This window comes from Propithecus coquereli, unplaced genomic scaffold (genome assembly GCF_000956105.1).
Source record: "Propithecus coquereli isolate 6110/MARCELLA unplaced genomic scaffold, Pcoq_1.0 Scaffold150, whole genome shotgun sequence".
In the NCBI taxonomy this organism is placed as follows: domain Eukaryota; kingdom Metazoa; phylum Chordata; class Mammalia; order Primates; family Indriidae; genus Propithecus; species Propithecus coquereli.
The window spans coordinates 7,768,024-7,795,890 of record NW_012139414.1 but is presented as its reverse complement, the minus strand read 5'-3'; the positions used below and the strand labels follow the sequence as shown (position 1 = coordinate 7,795,890).

General features: G+C 51.1%; 1 protein-coding gene across 1 annotated transcript; it reads left to right on the top strand.

Moving 5' to 3' along the window:
• The first annotated feature begins 1,162 nt into the window (after nucleotides 1-1,162).
• On the top strand, nucleotides 1,163-27,867 carry ITGAD (integrin, alpha D). Its single transcript, XM_012640248.1, has 30 exons — nucleotides 1,163-1,193; nucleotides 3,302-3,407; nucleotides 5,749-5,852; nucleotides 5,988-6,058; nucleotides 6,182-6,296; nucleotides 9,239-9,369; nucleotides 10,215-10,360; nucleotides 13,220-13,373; nucleotides 13,472-13,622; nucleotides 13,826-13,899; nucleotides 15,084-15,213; nucleotides 15,310-15,452; nucleotides 15,624-15,764; nucleotides 15,856-16,065; nucleotides 16,749-16,879; nucleotides 17,006-17,163; nucleotides 18,105-18,259; nucleotides 18,520-18,651; nucleotides 19,479-19,552; nucleotides 19,765-19,906; nucleotides 22,374-22,490; nucleotides 22,604-22,683; nucleotides 22,791-22,874; nucleotides 25,799-25,877; nucleotides 26,039-26,146; nucleotides 26,254-26,331; nucleotides 26,530-26,643; nucleotides 26,792-26,893; nucleotides 27,159-27,269; nucleotides 27,754-27,867. Exons 1-30 carry the CDS (start codon nucleotides 1,163-1,165, stop codon nucleotides 27,865-27,867), a joined length of 3,486 nt encoding a protein of 1,161 aa, XP_012495702.1.

Sequence of the window (27,867 nt, the reverse complement as noted above, 5' to 3'; positions counted from 1 at the left end):
GTAGCTAGGTCTGCAGGCATGCGCCACCAGGTCTGGCTAATATTTTTGTAGAAATGGCGGGGGGGTGTCTTGCTATATTGCCCAGACTGGTCTCAAACTCCTGGCCTCAAGTGATCCTCTATCTTCAGCTTCCCAAAGCACTGTGATCACAGTGAGCCACTGTGCCTGGCGTTAAATGCTAAATTTAACAAATGTTAAATGTTCCCCCCCACCCCACCAGAGGCAATCATTCTTCTGATTTCTATCTTTATAGATTAATTTTGCCTGTTCTTTAACTTCACATGAAAGGAGTCAGACATTATATATTCTGATGTCTGGCTCCTTTCACTTGAGATAAAACATCCGTAGCCTGTTCCTTTCTTTTCTTTTTTTTTTGGAGACAGGGTTTTACTCTGTCCCCTGGGCTAGAGTACAGTGGCCTCATTGTAGTTCACAGCAACCTCAAACTCCTGGACTCAAGCGACCCTCCTGCCTCAGCCTTCCAATAGCTGGTATTACAAGTGTGCACCACGACACCTGGCCGATTTTTCTATTTTTTGTAGAGACGGGGTCTCGCTCTTGCTCAGGCTGCTCTCGAACTCCTGACTTCAAGCGATCCTCCCACCTCGGCCTCCCAGAGTGCCAGGATTACAGGCGTGAGCCACCGCGCCCGGCCTTGTAGCCTGTTATTTACTTCTGAGTAGTAGTCCATTGTATGAATTCACTCTTTTGGTTATCCGTTCTCCTACTGAGCAGGTCTGCTTGTTTAAACACCCCAACCTAGCCCTCTCTCCCCCCTTTCTTCATCTCCGACGCTCTGATGGGGGCTCTGCCTCTCTCACGTCCACCTGCCAGGGCCTGTAGAGCTGTCTGTTCTGCTTCCTCCCTTTCCACTTGTGTGCAGCCCCAGAGAGACCCCCTGGGTAGCACCTGGCTCAAAAGCCTGGGGGAGGGTGGTCCCCTGGGAGAAGGAAGCCAGATCTTTGAAGATGGTGGCGGGGGAGAGCATGAAGCCTCTGCCTGCCCCCCATTCTATGACTAACCAAGGCCCTCTTCCCCACTGTGCCCCTCCTCCTGCCACGTGAAGGCCCTGAGTCATTGTTTTAACTACCCCCCAGGATGCTGAGCACCCTTCAGTGCTGTTACCCAGCCTTCTGCTTCCTCCGCAACGTGCCGCTCAGCGATGGCCTTTGGCATGGTGCTCCTTCTGGCTGGTAAGGGGGGGCTGGCAGGACTGGGGAGAAGCTTTGTGGAGGTCTCTGTCTGGTAGGACAGGCTGGGGGCTGGTGGTCAGGAGGAGCTGAAGGCAGGGGAGTGGACTCGTGTCCAAACAGACTGGAATGGGAGGGTGTGACCCAAACAAAGGCGAGGGAAGATGGACTCAGGGGTTGTGCTCGGGTGGAGAGCAAGCAGCCTACGCAGATGGCCATGTTGACCCAGGACTGCCCCTCCCATGGGTATTCACAGGGGCCCTGGTCAGGGCGCTGTGTGGGTCAGAGGTGTCTGCCCCAGCAACCCCCCTGGAACAGAAGGCCACAGAAGCCATGGGGGGTGGAGAAGGTTGGATGCCACCTCCCTCAGCCTGGCTTTACCTCAAGTCCTGATTACAGGTAGGCTGTCCACTGCTGCCAAGAGAATAGTCCACAGGTTGAAAACTGTATAGGACTACATTCGTGTGCCATTTAAAAATCAGATTTCACACAAAACCCCAGCTTTCTAGCTTATTTTGAAAAACAAGATGGTCTGGCAGCTCTGGATACTGGTGCCTGGCAATGGCTGCCCCCTCAGAAGGGGCAGGAGCTCTATGGGTCCACCATTCCCTGGAGCTCGCTTCCCCTCACTGCGCTCATTGACATCACCTGCCTGGGCCAAGAGGCACTTGAGTCTGAGCCCCCCCTTTTTTTTTTTTTTTTGAGACAGAGTCTCACCGTGTTGCCCGGGCTAGAGTGCCGTGGCATCATCCTAGCTCACAGCAACCTCAAACTCCTGGGCTCAAGCGATCCTCCTGCCTCAGCCTCCCGAGTAGCTGGGACTACAGGCATGCGCCACCATGCCCGGCTAATTTTTTCTATATATTTTTAGTTGTCCAATTAATTTCTTTCTAATTTTAGTAGAGACGGGGTCTCGCTCTTGCTCAGGCTGGTCTCGAACTCCTGAGCTCAAACAATCCGCCCAGTCTCGGCCTCCCAGAGTGCTAGGATTACAGGCGTGAGCCACCGCGCCCGGCCAAGTCTGAGCCCCTTGATATCCTGCCACTTGTCGGAGCGCAGGGGCTGCTTTCAGACTCAGAAATGTAATTACTTGAGGAAGGAAAGCAGAGGACGTAAGGCTCCCCTCCACATGGCTGTAGAAGCATCCCAGTTCCCTACACATCTGGCCTCTTTCCAGGACCCCAGGGTACAGGTGTCTGGACCTCCCTGTCACTACCTGGCCAGATGCTTGACCCCCTTAGGGCTTCCCTACTCTTGGGGGGAGTTGACTCCTCAGTCCAGGGACAGGTGGGGATTCTAGCGGAATGGGAAGGAGAGATGGCTGCTTGGGAGTGGAGGAGTCAGGAAAAGCCCATGAAATGTAGGGGGTTGCCCCCCGAGGTTTTGGAGCTTAGCCATCAGTGAGAGGAGTGTGACTAGTCAAGGATCAGGAAAGCGAGTTGGAATCCTGGCTGTGCCAGTGACTTGCTGTGCGGTTCTGGGTCAGTCAACAAACAGTAATCAGACACCTGCTGAGCCAGGCACTGCCACCGGCGTGGAAGCACAAGACAGATGCAGCCCTTCCCTCTTAGAGCCTGGTTCCAAGAGGGGGACACAGGAAACACACAGTGACACATAATCATAGGCTTCTATGTCTGTTCCCTGACTGGACTGTGGTGTCTCTGTGTACCGAGAGGCTGGAGGAGGTCGTCTCTAGCAGGGCGCCCGTGTGCACTGGTTTGTCCGGGCAGTCCCTGCTACAATTATTGACGGTGCCCTGTTCACTCTCAGAAGGTCTCAGTTTAGACGATAAATGTTATGGTCACCTTGTCTTTAAGGGACATTCCTGATGTAACATACAGGAGGTGACCGGCCTAATTTCAGATCCTGGATGTCCTTTGAAGTGTCTTCGAGGGGGCATTTGCCTGGATTGTGGTTGTATTGTGGTTTGATCATTTTTGAGGGAGGGAGAGGGATGGAAACCACCGAGATGGCAACTCAGTCAACAAGGTAAAGGAGCGGGCTTGTCCTTCTGGGCAGATGGGAATGAGGCTGGAGTAGGGTAGGGTTTCAAGAGGCCAGGAGGCCAGAGGGGATGGGGCTTCTTTGACCCCTGCCCCCATATTCCTCAGTCCTGTCTTCTTGTCATGGATTCAACCTGGATGTGGAGGAGCCCACCGTTTTCCAAGAGGATGCAGACAGCTTCGGACAGAGTGTGGTGCAGTTTGGCGCATCTCGGTAGGCTCCACTCCCTCCCCCGCCACCCCCTCGTGTCCTGCAGGCAGATGGCCACCTGTAGCACCCTAGGGAGGTGTCCTGAGGAAGGGCAGCCTGGGCGAGAAGGCTTTCCATGGCTCCTCTGAGGCCCCTGACACTACCACGTGTTACTCGTGATCCCAGGAAGGGCCACAAAACTCTAGGCAAGATACCACCTCAAGAGGAGGCCTTGAACCTGCCCTCCAGGTGGGCCTCTTCTTGGCAAGTGACCTGTGCAGTCGCAGAGGGTCCAAACTCATTAAACTTGGAGTTTAATATTCTGCACTTGGCCTCTTGAAAGTCTGAATGATTTTATCTTTGCATCTATTTTGTAAGCAAAGACTGATGAGAGGATGGAGATACACTGTGGGCTTGGAGGCTCAGCTCACAGGCAGCCCTGCCTCCCGCCTCCTCCCTGGGAAGCAGTCTCAGCTGCCGGTACCCCACCAATGCACGGTGACTGCTGCTGCCCTCGGCCCCGGCACCAGCTGGTCAGGGTTGGGTGCATTCACCCTGGGAGTATCCCTGAGCCTATGCGAGTGTGGCACTAAATTGCAAATAGAAAACAGCAGAATAGGGAGAGAGAGAGAAAGAGGGAAGAAGGGAGGGAAAAAGAGAGAGAAGGAATGCAGAAGAAAAGAGCAAGTTCCCTTTAACCCCAAGAGACCCCACATTTTCATTTTTGCATTGGGGCCCACAAATTATGTACCTGGCCCTGACTCTAGGAGCTGTCACATTCTCACGTCCCAGAGAGTTCAAGTCACATGTGATGCAGGCGAAACCAAACTCTGGGAGGCATAGGAAGCGGGGTGGGGGGTGTGGGGGGGGAAATTCCCGGAGGCTCCCCAGGGGAGGTGGTGTTGGCAGTGAGCCCCACAGGACAGACAGGTTCAGCTGGCCAACAAGGACCTACAGAGGTCACTGAGTTCTGAGTGCATATCCCTCCCCTTCCTCACCCAGCTGACAGCCCGGGGTGATGGAGGCAGTTACCAGGCACTAGGGTTTTGTTTTTTCTTTGTTTTGAAATGTAGCAGACTGAAGCGCACAAATCTGAAGGGTCCAACTCCATGAGTTAGGACATTGTGTACACCTGGGTAAACCCTGCCCGCAGCAGACTGATCCTATGTACAAACTCACAGGCACCAGGCTTCCCTTACTGGGTCCCTCATCACCCGACAAATCCAAAGATAATCTCTGTTCTGATTTCCATCACCATCAATTTGTTTTCAGGCCTCATTAAAAAAAAAAAAAGAATACAACACTATTTATTGATCACCATTCACCAGTCTCTATAATAAAGTAAACTAGGATGGATATATAGTTGGTATCATTCTGATTTCTACAAAGTTATTGTTTTTCCTGGATTCTGTTGAATCATAACCCAATATGGAAAAGACTGAGCCTATGTGGAAGGAATGGGTTGGGGTAAAGAAAAAACACCCAGGTGGATAGTTTAGACTCAAAATTTGTCCACCATTTAGGCTATCACGTCCCAGACTGCTACTCTCTAGCCATCTGTTTAGGTTTTCATCAGCAAAGTCTTAGACTTTGTTTTAGACTTTTCTTAGAAGTCTTAGATTTTTCCGTGAATCATGACACACAGGGATAACATCTTTTTGTAAAGCAATGGCTCTCTAGAAGGAACCCTCATATGCCCACTTAACTAAGCCTTGCTTGGCTAATTAAAATACACCAGGATTTGTCTACTTTTCTCATCTGGGTGGGGAGATCGTTAGTAGTGATAAAATGTTTCCAAAATTACAAGATTTTTTTTCCACTCACGGAGTTTTGCAAATAAACCGTTGCATTTATATAACTATGGATATAAATATGGCTTCTGACACCACTGCTTTCAATTGTGCAGTTTAACTGTTTACATTACACTTAAATTTGTCCAACTAATTACAGAATCAACTATTTATTTTGAAAGCCTCTGGCTTCAGGAAATTGTTCCCTTTAACGTGGGATGATCTGTTTCTTCGGTGGCTCACAATTACGGCATTTCAGAAGCACAATGCACTTACCCATGACTGGGAAATGCCATTTTTGTTTTTAGATAGTTTTATTTTTTGTGACTGTTAAAAAAAGTACAAACCATTTATATACATAGATACACATATACTTAGGTATGCACACTCAGAAACAAATAAATGAAACCACAGCATGGTCCTTAGGCTTATGTGGGTTAAACCCAAGGCCTGGTTTTTGAACAACCTCCAAGTGGTAAAAAGTCTCAGTTCCCCATCATAAGAAACTTCCTTGTCCTCAAAGTGCCCCCTGTTCCCACCCCCCCTGAGACTGTGTGTCATGGTTATGCCTCCAGACTCGTGGTGGGAGCCCCCCTGGAGGTGGTTGCGGTCAACCAAACAGGACGGTTGTACGACTGTGCATCTCCCACCGGCACATGCCAGCCCATCTCGCTGCACAGTGAGTGACCCAACCCAGGAATTGGGATCCCTGACCCTCCTGGACCCCAGCAAACCCCCTTCAGCTTCCAGCCTGGACTCTCCCCACAAATGAAGTTGTGTCCATGAGTGTGACCATGTGTGTCTGCCCTCTCAGTTCCCCCAGAGGCCGTAAACATATCCCTGGGCCTGTCCCTGGCAGCCTCCACCAACCACTCCTGGCTGCTTGTGAGTAGTCCTGAGTCACAGGAGGGTTGTACTGGGAGGGGCAGGGGCTGGAGGCAGCTGGGGCTGGGCTGGAGGAGGAGGGGGTGCTCTGGGGATCCCCTTGCTCACAGCCTCTGCCTCTAGGCCTGTGGCCCAACCATGCACAGAGCCTGTGGGGAGAACATGTATGCAAAAGGCTCCTGCCTCCTGCTGGGCTCCCGCTTGCAGATCATCCGGACAGTCCCAGCTGCCTTGCCAGGTAGGTCCCTTATAGACAGCGGTTATCTGTGGGGCACACGCTGTCACTGAGGTTTGGGCAGAGTATGAGGCCTGTGTCTCGGCCCCCTGTGCCCATCTCCCCTTCCTGGAGGACTGAGTGTGGCCAAGAGCCTCCGTGAGCCCAAGAGGGGACATGAGCACGTTGTGGCCCGGCAGGGAGGGCTGCTCAGGGCAGGAGCCACGCACTGGTCCAGGGGTGAAAGTTCCGATGGGGGAAAGGGGAGCTCCAGGGTGCTGGCTGGGGGTGGACGTGAGGGTCTTACAGTTGCCAGCAGGCGCATGGACACTTCTTGAGTCCATGGCCAGAAGAAGGACCTCGGGGTGGTGAAAACCTGTGGTGAGGACGAGAATCCATGAGGGAGGCAGTTCTGCATGGTTCATCTGAGTTGCCAGGATTCCCCAGACTAATGCTTCTCCTCTGAGAGGAGCCAACAATAGGGCTGTGGAAAGTGTGATGCACGATTTTGTCAGGGTCAACGTCTTCCACAGAGAACAGGGCCTGAGGACACTACAGTGGCATCTCTCTGAGAGTCAGACTGCATAGTGGTGGCGCCCAAGTTTGTTTTCCGTGTCCATGGGCAAGTGGCTTCATTCCCTGAGCTTCAGTTTTCTCATTGGTAAAAGGGGCTTAATAACTGGGGTGGTTATGAAGACTAAAGGAGTCAATGTGTATAAAATGCTTAGAGCCCTGCCTGGACATAATATGTGGTAGACGTCCTGACTGATCTTCTAGCTGAAGACTGTGTATTTGGCCTAGGAGAAAGATATAGAAAAACTACCTGATCTGTGGCATGAGAGGGAATGCTGGAGCCACTCAGGGTGTGACTGAGAACGAGGCTTTAGGCTAGAGAGGCCATAGTGCCAGGCATCGGGCTTTTAGCCAAAGGAGGGCCAGCAGCAGAAACACCCCCACATCAAACTGTGAGAACAGAGTTCATAGAGGGGCAGAGGGAGTGGAGAAAAAGCATCTGTGGCTCTTGGGGGTACCATACCCAGCCCGATATGTGTGCAAGGCCAGGGTAGGCGATGTGGCACTTAACTGCAAGTAGGTAAATGTCTCCTCATAGATGTCTCTGGAACCCATGAGGTGGGACGCCTGATGAAAATGGGACACGACAGCAAGCAGGCAAGGCAAGTTGAGGTCAAAGTGGAGGGAACTGAGCACCTGTGTGCCAGGCAGTGTTGGGTGCCTGGTAGGAATCACCTTGTTGCATCTTACAAGATCCCTGGGTGGTGCAGGATGACTGTCATTTGTCAGATGAGAGAACCGAAGCTTAGAGATATGAGTCCCCACAGAGAGAAAGAGGCGAAGCCCAGAGCTTGAGCCAACCTTGCCTGATCAGTGTGTTCCCTTTTCAAGAGGATACATCCAGGCACCTGCTATCGGAAGCTCGGTGGCTACAATAAAAGGAGCAAGAGGTAGAGGATGAGGGGGTGGTTTCCTGAAGAAGCTGGACAAGGGAGGACAGTGCAAGGTGTTGGCTACCCAGGTGTGGCAGGCTAATGGGCAGAAAGGGGAGCACCTGTGGGATCCTCGGCCTGCCCTGTGGACAGCTGGATTCTCTAGTCATTGAAGAAGCAGGAAAGGAAGTGATCTTCTATTCTTCTCAGCACCCTTGAAGCCCCAGCTGGTTGAGCTGGGGGGAGGGGGGAGAGAGGAAAAGGCATTTTTTCCTTCAGTAGTGGACAGGAGGCAGCGACTGCAGCTGTGGGGTATGGGCATCGCACCTCCGCGCTGTGGTGGCCTGATCTCCCACCACCCTGAGAGAACACAGGATGTGGGTGCTGGTAGAGGCACTGACTGGGTCCTGCACACAGGCCCCAACCCCTCCGCCCACAAGCCTAGGGACAGTCTGAAAGTCTCATTTGTTTATGTGCATATGGTGTGTCTTTCCCATTGCGGTGTGAACTCCACAAGGGCAGGGGTGGTATCTTTTTTGAAGCTATGGTCTCAGGTCAGATTTCCCCAGAAACAGACTCCGAGCTTGTTAGGGAATGTTCCTGGGAACGATACCCATGACAGCATGAGGGACGCGGGGCTGGAAGGGGACAGGATGGACGTGACGTAATCGTACAGAGACCTCAGCTGGCCACAGGAAGCTTGGAGCCTGGCTGGCCCTTCAGACATGAAACAGGCACTGCATATGGGTTGCCCCCAGGTGCAGGAGGTACCCTTGGGTGAGACAGCTCCCTCTGCCCAGCGTGATTTCTGGGAAGGGACTCAGCTGAGAGCCACCAGCAGCCGACTCCATTTAGCAAGAAACGAGTGTCTCAGACCTGCAAGGGGATGGGTCTGGGTGGCACCCCCCAGCATCCCCTACTGGTCTATCCTACAGGCCTAGAAAATGCCTAGGACATGAATAACAGCTAACATTCAGAGGGACAGGCCCTGTCTTAAGCACCTATATACATATTAATTTGTTTTATGCTTGCAATAATCCCATGTGGAAGGCACTATTATTATCCTCATTTTGCAGATGGGGAAGCTGAGGCCCAGAGAAGTTAAGCAGCTTGCCTGAGTTCCCCAATTAGCGACTGGCAGAGCTGGGATTTGAGCTTAGGCACTCGGGTTCCCAAATGCACACTCTGAACCACTTTGCTAAACTGCCTTCCTCATGCTCTGTGACATCCCTAGAGTATGTGTTTCATAAATCTTCGTTGACCAAGTGAATGAGGAGCCCACCTGGTCCCTGTCCTCTACTCCTGCCCTGCTTCCCAGGCCATGGGGGAGGGGAGGAGCAACAGGGACTCCCCTGAGGGAACAGGACTGGGGCAGAAGATTTAGCCTCGTCCGTGGAGGGGTTGGAAGCCAGGTGGGGATGCCAAGTCTGCCCCCAACCCTGTTGAGCAGGAGGGTTTCTGGGCCCCAGGAGGTGGCTGGAACCCGTAATGCATCTGTGATTTCTACCTCCCTCCCTGCAGAGTGTCCCAGTCCAGAGATGGACATTGTCTTCCTGATTGACGGCTCTGGCAGCATCGACCAAAGTGAATTTCGCCAGATGAAGGACTTCGTCAGAGCGATGATGGGCTGGTTCGAGGGCACCAACACTTCGGTGAGGACTGGGCACCTGGGACTGGGGTGGGGTCCAGGAGGCAGACCTGGTGCGTGGCTTAGGGGAGCTTTGCCGGTCCAGAGTCAAAGGAAGGTCCCAGAGCAGGGCCGATTCGAGCTCTGATCTAGAAGGTTCCGCCATGGCATGTAATATATGTATCCACAAGCCACGGGAAACACAATGATTATACTATTTAAAAACACTGAAAGTATTTCAAAATAATTTTGCTATGAAATTTGACTGATGGTAACTCAACCAAACGATGGGTGATTTCTTCATTATGTTTGCTTGGTCACTCCTGAGTCCTTTATCTTTTTATTTCCCAGCCACTAGCATGTGTGTGCACAAACTCCTGAGAAGTGAGGATATGAATTGAGTTCATGTGTTAAAAAATTTTTTAAAAATCTAAGCATAATGAATATTGTGGTTGGCAAGGTTATTCTCTGCAAACTGTGGCCTTGTCACCTTCCCATTCACTCTGAATGTCCCCCATCACTTCTCCAGTGGTTTACAACGCTCTTTCCAAGAAGGTGTGTCCATAGGTGGGCATCCACCTGCGACTTCCGTCCTCCCCCTGGGCTGTTCCCAGTTTGCCATCCTGCCCCTCCCCAAATTCTCGTTCTTTGTACACTACGAAAGCAGCATTATTTGGTTTTGATTTTCCAGTTTTCTTTTCGTATTTTTGGGTCATTTTTTTTCTGGGTTTCAGTATATTATCTGTAGGACCACCAAAACACATGGGAAATGGTTTGTAAATTCAAATGCATTCCAAAATAAAAAGTTTATTAAAAGTAACATCAGTAACAACCTCTGAGCTACAGGGCCCACCTCCTTGGCCTTTGCAGTTCTCGCTGTTGCAGTACTCAAACCTTTTGAAGATCCATTTCACCTTCACCGAATTCCACCACAGCTCAAGCCCTCGGAGCCTGGTGGATCCCATCGTCCAGCTGAAGGGTCTGACCTACACGGCCACCGGCATCCTGAAAGTGGTGTAAGCTTACCCTCCTGCTGCCTGCGGATGTGGCCTCAGCACTGGCCTCCTGATGCTGAGTCAGCACAGCCCTCCTCAGAGGCCCAGGCAGGCTCCGGGGAAAGGCGCTAAAAGGGGAGTGTAGGGGCTGTGGGCAGAACCTTCCCTGGAGTGCTCCTGGCCCCCTCGCTGCCGGGTCTCCCCGATATAGGACTAGACTCCCCTCTGCCTGGTTCTGGAGGGTCTGGACCCTAGGAGCCAACCTGGGGCAGCCAGAGGCATGAGCTTTGGTTCACACACATCTGGGTTCCCATCCTGACCCCCCGCTTGCTACTGGAGTAACCCTGGGAGTTACTGACTCTAAGCCTCAGTAAACTGTCAAATGAGGATGAGCTCACCACTAGGTTGACAGGATTAAATGAGATCACGTGCGCGAGGTGCTTAGCCGGGGGCGTGCAGCAGGTGCTGGACACATGGCTGAGGTTTTATCCAGAGAACAGCGCCGCCCCTCTTTACTTCCCTGGCAGGGACTCAGGAGTTGCTGCCAAGTGTCTTCTTTGTGCTTTCTCCCCACTCATCCCACTCCACCCTCTGTCCTTACCCATGCACCCCCTGTGTGTTCACCAGGTGCTTACCATGTGCCTGCCCAGCACTGGGGGCCAGGCAGCCCATGCAGAAAACGGTTTTGGTCCTGGGGCTAGAAAGAAGAGGATGTGGTTCTTGTGGGAAGGAGCTGGCTGAGTGTCTGGAATCCTTGGCTTCCTGCACACACTCCTGGATGCTGCCCTGGGGGTAGTGCTAGAATTTGGTGGGAGCGTACAGAACAAGAGCTGTCCCCACCAAATGTACCTTCTTTATTTCCGGGTGGCTCTTCTGCCTTGAACACTGACCTCTTGGGGCTGGGCCACCAGGAGGAAAACCTCTGTCCATAAGTTTAAAGTATCACAGGAGTATCCCCTCCTGGAGTCCCTCACCTCCCAAGGTTTTTCCAGTGGTAGGGCCTGGGAGAAAGGTAAATGAGGCCAGGGTGCTCACGTGGTTCTCACCGACTCTGCCCTGCTCCCATAGCCCAGCAGCTCCATGCTCCCCGGAGCCACGCCCGGCTCAGGGCTAGACTCGGCTGCTGCTTGGACCTCCCTGCTACTGACTAGGTTTCTTTTTTTCTTTTTTCTTTTTTTTTTACAAGAAGTTCATTTAAAAAAAAAACAACCCAAAAATTACATTAAGGAAATTTTTTTTTTTTTTTTGAGACAGAGTCTCACTCTGTTGCCCTGGCTAGAGTGAGTGCCGTGGCATCAGCCTAGCTCACAGCGACCTCAAACTCCTGGGCTCAAGGGATCCTCCTGCCTCAGCCTCCCGGGTAGCTGGGACTACAGGCATGTGCCACCATGCCCGGCTAATTTTTTCTATATATTTTTAGTTGTCCGATTAATTTCTTTCTATTTTTAGTAGAGACGGGTCTCGCTCTTGCTCAGGCTGGTTTCGAACACCTGAGCTCAAACAATCCGCCTGCCTCGGCCTCCCAGAGTGCTAGGATAACAGGCGTGAGCCACCGGGCCCGGCCAGGAAATTTTTAAAAAAGGAGTATTACCCACAGGCCCTCTAGTCTTACCACCTTACAGTATTTTAGCAAGAAGTGACATGTACACACAAATCAATAAATCCCACCGCATAGGACAGTACCATTTCCATCCTTGTGTTTATTCAGACTTATTTTACATGGTCACAGTCAAGGCAGAAAGTATTTTTATCCTTTTTTTTTCCATCTAGGTCATACAAACCTGTTGTTCCATGTTTCTCCACAGTTTTTATTGTTTTCCTTTGAAATGGCTATGTGCTTTCCCACCCAGCTGCTAAGCCACGATTTGCTAAACCTTTTCCCTAATGTTGAACATTTATGTTGTTTCCAGTATTGTATGTGGCATATGTGTGTTGTTTGGTATGTGTGTGTTTGTTCTGAATTCAAAGACTTGCATGAGCATGTAGTTACATTCTTAATCATTTGTTACAGCTATTATCTACTAGTGCTTACTATAGGCCATTCACTGTTGTAAAAGCTTGAACTCATTTAATCTTCAGAATAACCTGGTATTATTGTTTCAGTTATCCATCACTGCCTAACAAACCATCCCCAAATTTAGTGGCTTTCAGCTCTTTCATTATTTTTTATGATCCTGGGGCTCAGCTGGATGCTTCTTCTGCTGATTTTGCACAGGGTCTTTCATGTAGCTGTGGTCCCATGTGTGAGGCTGGAACCCTGAGAACTTTGTTTGTATGTCTGGTGCCCAGGCAGGATTGGCTGGAAGGCTGGGCTCCACTGGGGTGGTTGAGCCTCTCTCTCCTGGAGGCAAGTCCATTGAGTGCCTCCAGTAGGGTGTCTAGACCTCTTTCACTGTGGCTCAGGGCTCTCATGCAAAATCAAAAGATACCAAGGCATCTTAGGCCCATAAGTGGGATAATGTCACTTCCATTGCATGCTACTGGTGAAAGTAAGTCATAGGCCAGGCCAGGTTCAGTGTGGGAGGGAAACTAAGTATGGTTCATTGGGGGCCATCTTTGGAGACCAGCTCCAGCACAGTTACTATACTCAACTTGCATGGAGAGAAACAGAGGCTCAGGGAGGTTACATAACTTGCCCAAAGCTGACTCCTGGGAATGAAGTTCAGTAGTGGATAGAATTTTAGAAACAAAAAATATGAGTACCTTTATTATTATTGCCAGGACGGCTTCAAAAAGGGCTGAATTTATTTCTTAACATGACTGATAGAGTCTGAAGTTACCAGGACTCCCAATCTCTCCAGATGATCTTCTAGGTCTGCAAATGGTGTCTTTCTAGAATCAACCAGCCTCAGTAGAGTCATCTCCCTTCTTACCTGACAGGACAGAGCTATTTCATAGTAAGAATGGAGCCCGTGAAAGTGCCAAGAAGATCCTCATTGTCATCACAGATGGGCAGAAGTACAGAGATCCCCTGGAATACAGTGCTGTCATCCCCCAGGCAGAGAAAGCTGGCATCATCCGCTATGCCATCGGGGTGCGGCCTCTTCTTCACCACTGCCCCACACTCAGCCTGCACCTCACCCAGGCAAAGGGCTGGTGGCCTCCTCCTCCTCAGCTGCCTCTCTGCTGCAGGTGGGAGATGCTTTCCAGGAACCTGCTGCTAGGGAGGAGCTGAACACCATTGGTTCAGTGCCTCCTCAGGACCACGTGTTCAAGGTGGACAACTTTGCAGCACTTGGCAGCATCCAGAAGAAGCTGCAGGAGAAGATCTTTGCAATCGAGGGTAAATGGGTGACAAGGTTGGGCCTTTGAGTTAAAGGGGTCCTGACCCAATTGCCCCCACAGTCCTGATTTGGTCCATCCCTTTTCACAACTCATCCAAAATTGCTCCGCAGAACCCAAGCCCCAGACCATGGTCTCCTCCTGCTGCTCTGAGTCCTCATGGTCTCATCACTTCTGGGAACCTAAGTGACCTGTTTCCCACAGGAACCCAGTCAAGGACAAGTAGCTCCTTTCAGCATGAGATGTCCCAAGAAGGCTTCAGTTCAGTGCTCACAATGGTGGGTGGAGCATACACTTGATAAACAGGTCTCTAGGCCAGCCCTGGGCTAGGAGCTGGAACCCAGAAGTAAACAAGAAGCAAACCCTGTCCTCAAGTTCATGTCTGGTGGGGAAGAGACATCCAAGCAGTGTGTCGGGTGCTGGGAGCACAGCAGAGAAGAGGGTGGCCAAGGTTCCCGATTTCACAGAGTGCATATTCAAGTGCAAGGAGTCAACGAGCAAACAGACTTTCAGAGGGGACTAAGCATTGGGACAGAAAAAAACAGCTAGTCAGAGAAAGCCCAATGGTGACAATGGGCTGGCCCTGGGAAAATTTGGGGAAAGATTGCTCCAGATAGAGGAAAGGCAAGTGCAAATGTCCTGAGTCAGAAACAAGGTCACCCTGCTAGAGAGAAAGAAGGCCTGGCACAGCCCTAGTGGAGTAAGCAAGGGGCAGCATGGGAGGAGAGGGGTGGAGAGGTGAGAAGGACCAGACTGTGTAGACCAAAGAGACATGTTGGGAAGTCCATGTGTGTGCAAAGTATCCAGAGGGATTTGCTTCAAAATAATTTGGGGGTATATGAGAGGTGGTAGAAATGAAACAAGTTGGTAGGTCATGGGTACTTGGGAGTTCATTATAGATTTCTTTCTACTTCTGTGTGTGTTCTAAATTATCCATATCAAAAGTTTAAGAAGGCAGTAAACAAAGTACACACAGGAAATGCCTCTGGTTTCCTAAGGGAACTGAGGGAGACCTCAAAGAAGAGGTGACTGAAGTTGATTCTTCCAGAGGGAAGAGCTGAGTCTCAGAAAGCGAGAAGGAGAGAGAGGTACCCAGGCCAAAGGCTCGATGTGTTTTGGAACAAAGCGAGACTCCATGGGTTAGACCGGGAAGGGTCCTCGGTGCCCTCCTGAGGGGCGTGGTGTTGGTTTTCCAGCAGGGCAGTGGCTGCACATTTGGGTTTGAGGAAATCTAATGCCGGAGTGGTAGAAGCGGGGCAGAGGAGAACACTGGGAGGCAGGAAGTGTGGTGGGTGAAATGGGACAGGGCTGACCGCGACAGTGGCAGGGGTGATAGGTAGAGAGAGACACATTAGGGGTTGGGAGCGCAGGGACTGCTGGCAAGGGCCGGTGGCAGGCATTTCTTTGGAAGAGGCTATCTTCCTGCTCCCACCCGCTCAGCCCTGGAACCCTTCCCTCCCAGGATGGACCGGTTCTGGGGGCTGTGGGGAGCTTCAGCTGGTCTGGAGGTGCCTTCTTGTACCCCCCAAATATGAACCCCACCTTCATCAACATGTCTCAGGAGAATGTGAACATGATGGACTCTTACCTGGGTGAGAAAAGGCCAGGGGTGGGGGATAGGCTGGAGAGGAGCTGCCTGGGCGAGGCAGGAGCCTGGGGACCTTTGTGCTCAGGCCTGGCCCCCTCAGGTTACTCCACCGAGCTGGCCCTGTGGAAGGGGGTGCAGAGCCTGGTCCTGGGGGCCCCCCGCCATCAGCACACCGGGAAGGTTGTCATCTTCACACAGGCATCTGGGCAGTGGAGGCTGAAGGCTGAAGTTGCAGGCGCCCAGGTTGGGTATGGAGGCAGCCAGAGGAGCACCCGAGGGCGGGCATGGTGGCCAGGGGCAGGGAAGGAAAGAATGGAGGGGTTGGGGCCCCTGGGGGAGGTCCTGGTGCCTGAGGAGAGGCAGGACCTGGCCCAGAAGGGGACAGGCAGGATGACCTGAGGCTCTGCCCTCCAGATCGGCTCCTACTTCGGGGCCTCCCTTTGCTCCGTGGACGTGGACAGAGACGGCAGCACCGACCTGGTCCTCATCGGGGCCCCCCATTACTACGAGCAGACCCGGGGGGGCCAGGTGTCTGTGTGCCCCCTGCCCCAGGGGGTGAGCGGCTGATGGCCCTGGGCTGGATGGGGTCTGGGTATGGGGTGATGGGTTGCCCAGGTAGGGGCCTGGCACTGGTTTTGTCGTGCAGCCGAGCAGGTGGCAGTGTGAAGTCATTCTCCGCGGGGAGCAGGGCCATCCCTGGGGCCGCTTTGGGGCAGCTCTGACAGTGCTGGGGGATGTGAATGGGGACAAGCTGACGGACGTGGCCATCGGAGCCCCCGGAGAGCAGGAGAACCGGGGTGCTGTCTACCTGTTTCATGGCACCCCAGGACTCGGCATCAGCTCCTCCCACAGCCAGGTGAGGCCTCTGTCTCCAGCCTCTTCTGCTTGCAGCTCCCTTTCCATGTCTGGGGCTCCCCAGCGGCAGTCTCCTGTCACTCGCCTTGGCAGTTACCATTCTCTTCCTTTCAGTAGCTCCCCAGGGAAGCACAGATCATCTCTCTTCTCTTCTTGGGTTCCAGGCAGCCGTGGGCAGCTCAATGGCTGAGAGATCAGGTGTGGAGGCCAGACCCCAGGTCACCCCTGGCCTGGCCTGGCCAGCCACCACTAGCTGTGGGGCCTTAGGCAGAGACTGGCAGCCTCTGCGAGCCTCAGTTTCCTTCTGCAAAACATGGAAATGATAAAACCAACTCCAGCGGCTTCCTGCACAGATAGCAGAAGAGCACTAAGCATTCTGCTCATCAAGTATTTATGAAGGACTATGGCAAATAAATGAATCTACGATATTCCCATTGCTGTGCTTTTATGTCCTCATTAACCTGCACCCTTGTGATGAGGTGGACAAAAAGAGCTCCCTTCTCTCTGTCTGGGGGTCCCCGAGGTCCTCACCTCTGCTCGCTTTCACTCCCTACCCCTCGTCCCTCTTTTCCCATTTTTTCTATTCAGATCTGCTTCCACTACAGTCTCCTTTCCAAAGCTCTCTTCTCGAACCTGCCCACCATTTCCCTTTTATTTTTCCTTCTCCTGTCCCTCTCTGGCCAGCGGATTGCAGGCTCCCAGCTGTCCCCCAGGCTCCAGTATTTTGGGCAGTCGCTGAGCGGGGGCCAGGACCTCACCCAGGACGGACTGGTGGACCTTGCCGTGGGGGCCCAGGGGCACGTACTGCTGCTCAGGTGACAACCACACCCCCAATACCACTCTTGCCCTCTGTGTGTCTGATTCACCAATGCTGCCCTCCCCACCTTGTCCTCCTCCCAAAGACCAGTGTCCTGTCCTCTGTCCCTGCCTATGCCCTTCAGGAGCCTGCCGGTGCTGACAGTGGGTGTAACCATGAGATTCACCCCTGTGGAGGTGGCGAAGGCTGTGTACCAGTGCTGGGAAGAGGTGCCCACCACCCTGGAAGCTGGGGAGGCCACGGTCTGTCTCACTGTTCACAAAAGGTCACTTGACCAGTTAGGTGAGTTTCCTCCCTAAAAGTGTACTCAGCCCCTCACCCCATCAGAGGCCACGAGTATCCTCAGGACAGAATGGGCCCAGAGTCCAAATCTCACCACATCCGCTCAGCTGCCCGTGTCAGAAACCTGGACACCTTCTCTCCCCCTTCCTCCCACACCCAGGCCTATAGGTTCTGTGTCCAGGATGGATCTAGAGTGTGCCCACTTCTGACCCCCAGCCCCACCCCCTGCCTTGCTCCGGGCCCCCAAGTCTTTGCTTCTGACACCAAAGTAATGACACTTTGAGCGGTTCTCGTGTCTATTCCTGCACCCTCCCACCCATTCTGCACAGAAGAACTAGAGCTGATTGGTCCTAAAATGCAAACTCAGGCTCCTCACTCTGTGGCTTAATACCCCTCAATTGCTCCTCCTCCCTTTTACAAAGACCCCAGTCCTCCCTGAAATGCCCTCTCTGGTTTGGCCTCCCTGCCTCTCTGGTCTCATAGCATCCCCCTTACTAGATACGCTTTTTATAAATGTGCCAGCCTCCCTCTCTCTCCTGGTCTTAGCCTCTGTGCCCACCGTCCGACGTTCTCCTCCCCACTCTTTGCGAGACTCCTGCTCATCCTCCAGGCTGCAGCACAGACGTGGCCCATCTAAGACGGCAGCCCTGCCAGGCACGACTCAGCACGCCCTCCTTAGAGCCACCAGAAGACCCTCCCCTTGCTCTATCACGCTGTGCCATTAAGGCCCATGCACTTGACTCCTTTCCTAGACTGTGAGCTTCATGAGGGCAGGAGCCATAGTTCTCCATCTTCTTCACCATGTGTATCCCAAGCACTGGGCACAGTTCCTGGCCCATAAAAAGTGCCCAGCAAATGTTTATTACACAAACAGATAAATGAAAACAGAACATTCTAGGTTCTCTCAGCCTTCCCATTTTCCACTTCCTCTTCCTCTTCAGGTGATGTCCAGAGCTCTGTCAGGTATGATCTGGCACTGGACCCAGGACGTCTGATTTCTCGAGCTATTTTTGATGAGACCAAAAACTGGACTTTGACTCGAAGAATCACCTTGGGGCTGGGGGATCACTGTGAAACCATGAAGCTGCTTTTGCCAGTGAGGACTTTGGGTTCTGGACAGGGGAGAGGGAGGAGGAGCCCGAAGTCAGCCTCTAGCATCCCTGCTTTCTGCTGAGTGAGGTGGGAAGGGTGAAGATACTGGGGCTGGAGAAAGGAAAGTTGGGGCCGGAGACCCTGGCTGCAAGCCAGCTCTGATGGGGAGCTGTCTGGCCAGTGGGGAATGGAGCAGTGGAGAAGCCCCAGTGGTGGAAAGCAAGGGGAAGGAGAGCAGGTTCTTGAAAGTCCATCCTCCCTCAGGACTGCGTGGAGGATATGATGAGCCCCATCATCCTGCGCCTCAACTTCTCCCTGGTGGGAGAGCCCATCCCCTCACTCAGGAACCTTCGCCCTGTGCTGGCTGTGGGCACACAGGACCTCTTCACGGCTTCTGTGAGTCTTTCAGTGAGGTCCCAGGGATGTGCTGACTTTCACTGGGTCTCCATGTGCTTAAGAACCCACAGTAGCGCCCAATAGCCCACCAACCTCATCAAGTCCAGAACGCCTCCACCCAGGCACCAAGGCCCTGCCTAGCTTGGCCCCCTGCACACACCCCGGCTGGCTACCCGCTTTGCTCCAACATAAACTCTCTGGTTCACATTCTGCAGATCCTCCCGACTTTTCCAATTCCCACCTCTGTGCCTTTGTCCATGCTGTATCTATCCCTCATCTGGAAACCACTTCCTTCTTCTCTCTGCCTCAAGGATCTTCTCCAGTCCCCAAAGCTCCAATCTCTTTTGAAAACCACACTCAGCAGCTGTCACTTCTTTTCTGGCCCCCCATTGTGCCATGGCGATGCCAGACCAAATGTCGCATGACTGGAATCATAACAACCTGCATCTGCATTTGTGGCTCTCCCGGGATTGTAGGGTCCTTGAGCCTAGGAACCATGTCTAATTCGCCTGTGGTTTTCACCTTCACCAAGCCCCCACCCAACCCAGAACCTGTCAAATTACTGGCTCTTAATAATGTTTGTTGAATATTGCTCCAGGATGAGTTGGATTTGACTCAACTGAACTTTATGCTCCTTGAATCCAAGGATCTTGTCTTATCTTCCTTTTGTAGTCGAACCCTCCCCAAACCCCACCTGTGCTCCAGTGTTTAGCAGAGTGCTGGGAGCAGAGGCTCGGTGATACTCAACGTTGATGAGTATTCCTAATGAGGGGACTGGAGAGAGATTAAGGCATGCGATGGGAAGGGAATATACTGTTTCGCTGCAGCTCCCCTTTGAGAAGAACTGTGGGCAAGATCTCCTCTGTGAAGCGGACCTGAGTGTCGACCTCAGCTTCTCAGGGTGAGCTCTGTCTCCTTTCAAGCTTCTAGGTCTCCCACTCTCATAGGATGAGGAGCGTTTGTGCTCCCTCTTGGCTTTCTAACAAAAATGATTTTGATTGGAGTGTTGTTTGCCCATAGCTCATGAGTTCCCATAGTCCTGCCCCTGCCCCAATCCAATTCCAGCCTATTTCCAGCAGAGTCACACTCTCAGTCCTGTCCTTCCCACTTCAGCCTGCAGACTCTGATGGTGGGGAGCTCCCTGGAACTCAATGTGACAGTGACTGTGTGGAATGAGGGCGAGGATTCCTACGGCACTGTGATTAACTTCTACTACCCAGCAGGGCTGTCCTTTCGACGGGTGTCAGAAACCCAGGTAAGCAACCTCCTTGGGCTCCACTTGGCTGGGGCCTCTCCCCTGCCCCATAATTCCCAGAGTTATAGTAGTTTCTTTTAAATTCTTCTTCTGTGATGATATATAAACACACACAGAGAAAAGCACATAAAGCATATGTATAGTTTAATGAGTAATATTAAGCAAACCTCCACACAATTAGCATCCAGGTCAAGAAACAACACACTGCTAGCACCCCCAGAAGCCCTCTCGCCATGTGACTTTCCCCATCACACCCCCCCAAAGGTAATCACTGTTCTGACTTTGTGATAATCATTTCCTTGCATTTCTTTATAGTTTTACCACGCATGAGCACCTCCCCAAATGATACTGTTCAGTTTTGCTAATATTTGAATTTTATGTGAATGGAAACGTGTGTGCTTTTTTGTCTTACTTTTTTCTCTCAATATTATGTTTGTGAGATTCACTCACGTTGTTGCAAATGGCTCTAGAAATTTTCATTGTTACATAGAATCTCTTTGTATGACTGTACCACAATTTATTTATCCATTTTATAATTGATGACTATTTGAGTTGATTCCTGATTTTGGCCATGGCCATTCTTTTTTTTTTTTTTTTTTTTTTGAGACAGAGTCTCACTCCTTTGCCCGGGCTAGAGTGCCGTGGCGTCAGCCTAGCTCACAGCAACCTCAAACTCCTGGGCTCAAGCGATCCTTCTGCCTCAGCCTCCCGAGTAGCTGGGACTACAGGCATGCGCCACCATGCCCGGCTAATTTTTTCTGTATATTTTTAGTTGTCCGATTAATTTCTTTCTATTTTTTTAGTAGAGACGGGGTCTCGCTCTTGCTCAGGCTGGTTTCGAACTCCTGAGCTCAAACAATCCACCCGCCTTGGCCTCCCAGAGAGCTAGGATTACAGGCGTGAGCCACCGCGCCCGGCCTAGACTTTTTAATTTTTGTAAATCTAGTGGGTTAGTAACAGAATTTCCTTAGAATTTTAATTTGCATTTCTCTAATTAGGTGGATCAACTTTTCATATAGTTCCTGGTAGTTCAGATGTTTTCTTTTGGGAAGTGCCTGTCCATGTCTTTTTTTTCTTTTCTTTTCTTTTCTTTTCTTTTGAGACAGAGTCTCACTCTGTCCCTGGGCTAGAGTGCCGTGGTGTCGGGCTAGCTCGCAGCAACCTGAAATGCCTGGGCTCAAGCAATCCTCCTGCCTCAGCCTCCTGAGTAGCTGGGACTACAGGCGTGCACTACCACACGCGGCTGATTTTTTCTTTTTTTAGTAGAGACGGGGTCTTGCTCTTGCTCAGGCTGCTCTCAAACTCCTGAGTTCAAGCAATCCTCCCGCCTCAGCCTCCCAGAGTGCTAGGATTACAGGCATGAGCCACCACGCCCAGTCCATGTCTTTTATCTGTTCTTCAATTGGGTTGCCCATTTTTTCTTATTGATTTGTCAGAGTTCTTTACATGTTCTGGTTACTAGTCCTGTTCCAGTTAGATGTGTTCAAATATCATTTCCAATCCTGTTGCTTGTCTTTTCAGTCTTTTTATAGTGCCTTTTAATAAACAGAACATCTTAATTTGATCATGGTTGATTTTATCAATCTTATCTCTGTATTTAGTGTTTTTGTGTGTGAGTCTTGTTTGAGAAATACTTCTTTACCCCAAGGTTGTAAAAATAATTCCCTATATTATCTTCTAAAGGCTTTATACTTTTTTTATTTTTTCTCTTTTAAATATTTTTTGAGATGGGATCTTGCTCTGTCACCCAGGCCGGAGCACGATCATGGCTCACTGCAGCCTTGAACTCCTGGGCTCAAGCCATCCTCCCACCTCAGCCTCCCAAGAAGCTGGGACTACAGGTGTATACCACCACACCTGGCTAGTTTTGATTTTTCACACTTAAATCTTTAATCCAGGCTGGGCGTGGTGGCTCACGCCTGTAATCCTAGCACTCTGGGAGGCTGAGGCAGGAGGATCATTTGAGCTCAGGAGTTCGAGACCAGCCTGAGCAAGAGCAAGACCTTGTCTGTACTAAAGATAGAAAGAAATTAGCTGGACAACTAAAAATAGATATAGAAAAAATTAGCCAGGATGGTGGCACATGCCTGTAGTCCCAGCTACTCAGAGGCTGAGGCAGAAGGATCGCTTAAGCCCAGGAGTTAGAGGTTGCTGTGAGCTAGGCTGATGCCATGGCACTCTAGCCCAGGCAACAAAGCAAGACTCTGTCTCAAAAAAAAAATCTTTAATCCAATTGGAATTTATCTTAACATATGGAATGAGATATGGAGCCAATTTCTTTCTTTATCCTTTTTTCTCCTTTTCCTTTTTTTTTTTTTTTTTTTTTTTTTTGGCAGGGGCCAATTTTCCCAGCACCGTTTATTAAAGGGTCTGCCCTTTCCCCACCGCTTTGCAGTGCCACCACTGTTATACATCAAGCACATATGTGCATGTGGGTAACTTTTTTGAATTTGTTCTCGTCTCCTAGAAGCAACCTCATCAGCGCCCACTGCGCCTGGCATGTGAGGCAGTGCCCTCCAGAAATGAAGGCCTGAGGAGCAGCAGCTGTAGCATCAACCACCCTGTCTTCCGAGAGGGTTCTAAGGTCAGTGCCTCCCCTCAGATCCTCACCGCTGTTCTCCCTCATCCTGACCTGTTCTCTTCCCTCGCTCCCCCATGACCTTCTCTATCCCCATTCCTTCTTGCTCCTTCCCACAGGGAACCTTCATAGTCACATTCGACGTCTCCTACAAGGCAAACCTGGGAGACAGAATGCTTATGAGGGCCAATGCAAGCAGGTAAGTCCAGGCCAGGTATGGTGTGCCCTTCACCCTCCTGTCTCACGCCCCGGGTGGAGATTCCTCTCCTGGATTCCTTCCTAGTTGGGCCCCCTTTCTTCCTCCAGTGAGAATAATAAGCCTGCAACCAGCAAGACAACCTTCCAGCTGGAGCTGCCAGTGAAATATTCCGTCTACACAGTAATCAGCAGGTGCTTACTCCCTGGCCCTCTCCTTGGACCTCTGACCTTCCTCCAAGCCTGGTACCTCCCTCTGAGCCTCAGCCTACTCTTTTGATGACGTGGCCTTTTGATTCCTCACATGGGGATGCTTGTGTGGGTAACCAGCCATACATAGTCATGTGCCACTTACTGTCAGTGATGGACCGCATATACTATGGTGGTCTCATAAGATTATCATAGAGCCGAAAAATTCCTATTGTCTAGTGACGTCGTAGCTGTCATAACATTGTAGTGCAATGCATTACGTTTTCTATGTTTAGATACACAAATACTTATTGTTGTGTTACAATTGCCTACAGTATTCAGTACAGTAACATGCTGTACAGGTGCATAGCCTAGGAGCAACAGGCTACACCATATTGCCTGGGTGTATGGTAAGCTATACCATCTAGGCTTGTGTAAGTACACCCTGTGATGTTTGCACAATGAAATCACTTGATGATGCATTTCTCAGAATGTATCCCTGATGTTAAGTGATGCATGACTGTATTTATACCACAATATTATATACCATAATTCTTGTTTCTTCTCTGATCAACTGGCCTGCTGGTGGAACATACATCTTGTCGCCACTGTGCATTTCCTCCTCTCCCTAAAAAAATGCAGGCTTCTTTTAAAATGAAGCCAATCCTGTCATTTGTGCTAAACATGAATGTGCCCAGGCAAAGGTACTAGATTGAGATTGAGGCTTTTCCGAGGACAGGGGCGCTGGCTCACGCCAGTAATTCCAGCACTTTGGGAGGCCAAGGTGGGAGGATCACTTGAGCCCAGGAGTTTGAGACCAGCCTGGCAACATAGTGAGACCCTGTCTCTACAAAAAATAGAAAAATTAGTTGTGTTGTGGTGGCACGTGCCTGTAGTCAGAGCTATCTGGGAGGCTGAGGCAGGAGGGTCGCTTGAGCCCAAGAGTTTAAAGTTGCAGTGAGCTATGATTCACTGCACTGTAGCCTGGGCAACAGAGTGAGACCCTGTCTCAGAAAAAAAAAAAGGTTTTCTGAGCACTCTAAATTGGAGAACTTGTACCCAACAGGATATGGTCTGTCACCACACAGAGGAAAGGAAAGGTCAAGTTTCTACAAAACTCAGAGGAGGGCAGAGGTGTGAGAAGGTCTCTAAGAGCCCAAGATTGAGGCAGGCCACCGGAAAGGCAAGGGCAGGGCTGCTGCTCTGGGTTATGAAGGTGGGGTGAGGAGGCAGAGGCAGGCCAGGCTGGAAACAAAGCAAGGATCCCACATGCTGGGTTAAGCTTCAGGGGTTTAGAGAGTTGCTCAGAAGCTTATAACACTGCCGTGGGACAGAGTTTGCTGCTGTTGCTGCAGCTGCTGATGTATGAATTTTTAGGGGAACTTGGGGGAGGGGATCAAGCAGTGTCATTGCCCTTTCAAACCACATGTATAAGTTTCCCTTTCTATCCACAGGAAAATATGAAGAACTTACAGTTATGGATACTTATGTCAGGCATTGTTTTATGTTGTTTTGGGTTTTTTGCTTTATTTTAAGCACTTTACATGCATTTACATTCATTTAACCCTACAATTCTATAACTGTATTGTTATCCCCATTTTTACCGACAAAGAAATCAACAGATTAAATAACTTGCCCCTGTCATTCACCAAGCGACCAAACCAGGAATCAAATCCAGATGGTTCGCTGCAGAGCCCCTGGCCATATACCACATGCCTCTCTGAGGACTTGGGAAAGCTGGGTGACTTGCTTAGATTTGAAAAGAGGTTTAGAACTGTAAGGTTTTAAGGTGAGAAAACGGAAGCACAGGGAGAAGGGGCTGGGATGGGGAGCAGAGAGGAAGGCTAGCATAGTAAGGGAAAATAATCTCTAACATTTCTGGAGGACTCACTGTGTGCTAGGCACCGCTACAGCCTTCATCACAACTCTACCATAGGTAGGCACTATTATTATCATCCCCATTTTAAAGAGGAAAAAACTACAGGGCTCCAGAGAGGTTAAGTAGCTTGCCTGAAGTGGCTCAGGCAAAAAGTGGTAGACCTGAGATGTGAGCCCAGGAAGTCTGGCACCAGAGCCTGTGTGTTCCTAATCACCACGCTGGGAGGCTGATGGTGGGGATACTGCTGGGCCCACGGAGTTTCTGTGCGGCTGGCCTGGCTGCTGTGTGTGGGCTGCGGGTGAAAAGGACAGGCCCTTCTGCTAGTCCGCTTGATTCTACTGAGACCTTAGATACTAAGCTCTGAGAGGGCAGGGATGATGCCTTACCTGTTGACCCCCCAAGGCCAGCCACACAGCCTATGTTTGCTGAAGGACGCCATGGATGGATGGAAACCCACCTGCAGCCTAGGACACTCATGTCCCCTCCATGGGCTTGTGTCCATGCACCATCTTCCTTCACATTTACTTACCTGCTTCAGGGTGGCCACATCTATTTTCTTCCTTCCCACTGTGGAGGGGCTCTCATTCCATTTTTTCTGGAGTGATCCAGCCATCATTCCCTAGAGTCCCCCTGAGCTTATTGTTCCGGCTACAGTCTCTGCAAGTGTTACCTGACACTAACCATGTAGCTACTAGACGAAGCAATGTGGATACCTTTTTCTCATGGGGAAATGTTTAAAAATTAGGAGAGGTGATGTTTAAGTTGGGCCTTTAAGTGTAAATTTCCAGAAGGGGTGTGGGTAAGGACATTCCAAGCAGAAGAAAGAGCTTGAGCAAAGTCGTAGGGGTATGAGAGAGCCAGGGGTGTCGAGGGCAGAGCTAGCGGTTCTGGGTGACTGGGGCACAGGGCGCTGGGGGCAACGGGGCTGAAGCCGAGGCTGCAGAGCTACGTGAGACCATCTGCCGGCCAAACGGAACTCTCTGCAGCAGGCTAGGGCACAACTGGGGACGGTCTCAGGGCTGTTTTTCACCAACAGGCCCTCTCTCTCCAGGCAGGAGGAATCCACCAAGTACTTCAACTTTTCGACTTCTGATGAGAAGAGCAGGAAAGAGGCTGAGCATCGATATCGTGTGAGAGGCTAGGGAATACCCACGTCTGCCCTCCCTCGGTGCAGATCAAGTTGGAAGTTGGTGGGGAAAGATGGAGAGGCACCTCGGGCTAGGGCCCGGAAAGAAGTGGGATTTGGGGTGCTCCAGAGACCACAATAATGTTCTGTCTCGATTTTCTGCAGGTGAATAACCTGGGTCAGCGAGATCTGGCGGTCAGTGTTCATTTCTGGGTCCCCATCCTGCTGAACAGTGTGGCTGTGTGGGACGTGGCCTTGGAGGCCCCTGCACAGGTGCCTGCCTGCCTTTCCTCCTTCTCCAGAGTCTGATCCCACTGCACCGCACCCCCTCTTTCCAGGGATGTGTTGACTGTTCTGTGGCTACTTCTCTCTCTCCCTAGAGTCTCCCCTGTGTGTCAGAGAGGGAACCGCCCCAGCATCCTGACTTCCTGACCCAGATTCTAAGGAGTTCTGTGCTGGTGAGAAAGGCCCTGATCCCCCACTGCAAGACCAGCCCACACTGGGGGATACAGGGAAAAGTACTGCTAGATTGCGAGTTAGGTACACATCCTGAAATTGTTCATCTGTTCCCTACCCAAAATCTGACAGACCCTATTTCTCTTATGATTCTTTCCTAAGTGAGGACCCTCCTCAACCTCATTCCTCTCCTGCCCTAGGACTGCTCCATTGCTGACTGCCTGAGGTTCCGCTGTGACATCCCCTCCTTCGGCATCCAGGAGGAACTTGACTTCATCCTGAAGGGCAACCTTAGCTTCGGCTGGGTCAGCCAGGTGTGTAGGCCCAAGGGCACAGCCCCTGCCCGAGACTCACGTGGTACCTGATGTGTCTGTGCCCGACCTCAAGCCAGGGCATTCCTGGAACTCTGAGCATCCCCCAGAGCCAATTCCACAGGTTTCCCCCCGCCCCTTTCTTTCGAAGACGTTGCAGAAGAAGGTGTTGGTCGTGAGCGTAGCCGAAATCACGTTCAACAGGTCCGTGTATTCCCAGCTTCCAGGACAGGAGATGTTTATGAGAGCCCAGGTAGTGACTGTGTGGTAGGCAGTGGCCAGGCTGGTAAGGGGGCTTCTGGTGCTAAATCTGCAATGCTGGGTGGGGGGCCTGTGAGCCTGGAGGGAGGAGAGATAAAGGTCTCTGGGCGGGACAGTTGTCCCTAAGCATATAAGTGCTTCTGCATTTCACCCGTGGGAGCAGGGCCTGGGGAAGGGCAGGAGGGAGTTAAAGGTTGGGGAACCTAGGAGGAGACTGTGGCAGCAAGAGGCCTGACATATGCTGATCCCTAAATCAGATGGAGACGGTGCTGGAGGAGTATGAGGTCTACAACCCCATCCCCCTCATGGTGGGCAGCTCTGTGGGAGGTTTGCTGCTTCTGGCTCTCATCACAGCTGCACTGTACGAAGTGAGTGTTTTCATCCCACTCTTGACATGTCCAGCATCCAGCCCAGTCCTCCCACAGACAGGATGGTACAGTGAGAACTCAGACCATGGAGTCAGACAGGCCTGGACACATCCTGTCTCCATCACTTACTCACCATTTAGTGTTAGGCAAGTTGCTCAACCTCTCTGAGCCTGTTTCTCATTTTTGTAATGAGAATAATTCTTACATCACAGAGTGGCTGAAGTGAGACAGAAATGAGGTCAGGATATATGCACAGACCTGCCTGACTACAGAATCTATGTTTTTCTGCTACAGATGATGCGTCTAACTATTGTGTTTGGCACACAGTAGATTCTCAATACATGATAGCTATTATTCACAAAAACATCTGGCACACAAATATGTTAGCTTAGTTCTCTTCTCCCCTTCTTTCTCAGTTTTTTCCTACTCCCAACTTTCTTACCTGCCCTCTTACCCAGCTTTTATGATTTACTTTCTCTCATAGCTTGGCTTCTTCAAACGTCAGTACAAAGAAATGCTGGGTGACAAGCCTGAAGACGCTGCTACATTCAGTGGGGAGGATTTCAGCCATGAGGCTTCAAATTTGCCTTCGTCCTAA

Bases quoted from the DNA above. Each gene is read 5' to 3' on its own strand.
- ITGAD (XM_012640248.1), top strand. From the start codon at position 1,163: ATGGCCTTTGGCATGGTGCTCCTTCTGGCTG. The intron at 9,370-10,214 runs GTGAGGACTGGG...TGGCCTTTGCAG, and splicing joins TCGAGGGCACCAACACTTCG to TTCTCGCTGTTGCAGTACTC. The intron at 26,894-27,158 runs GTAGTGACTGTG...TCCCTAAATCAG, and splicing joins AGATGTTTATGAGAGCCCAG to ATGGAGACGGTGCTGGAGGA.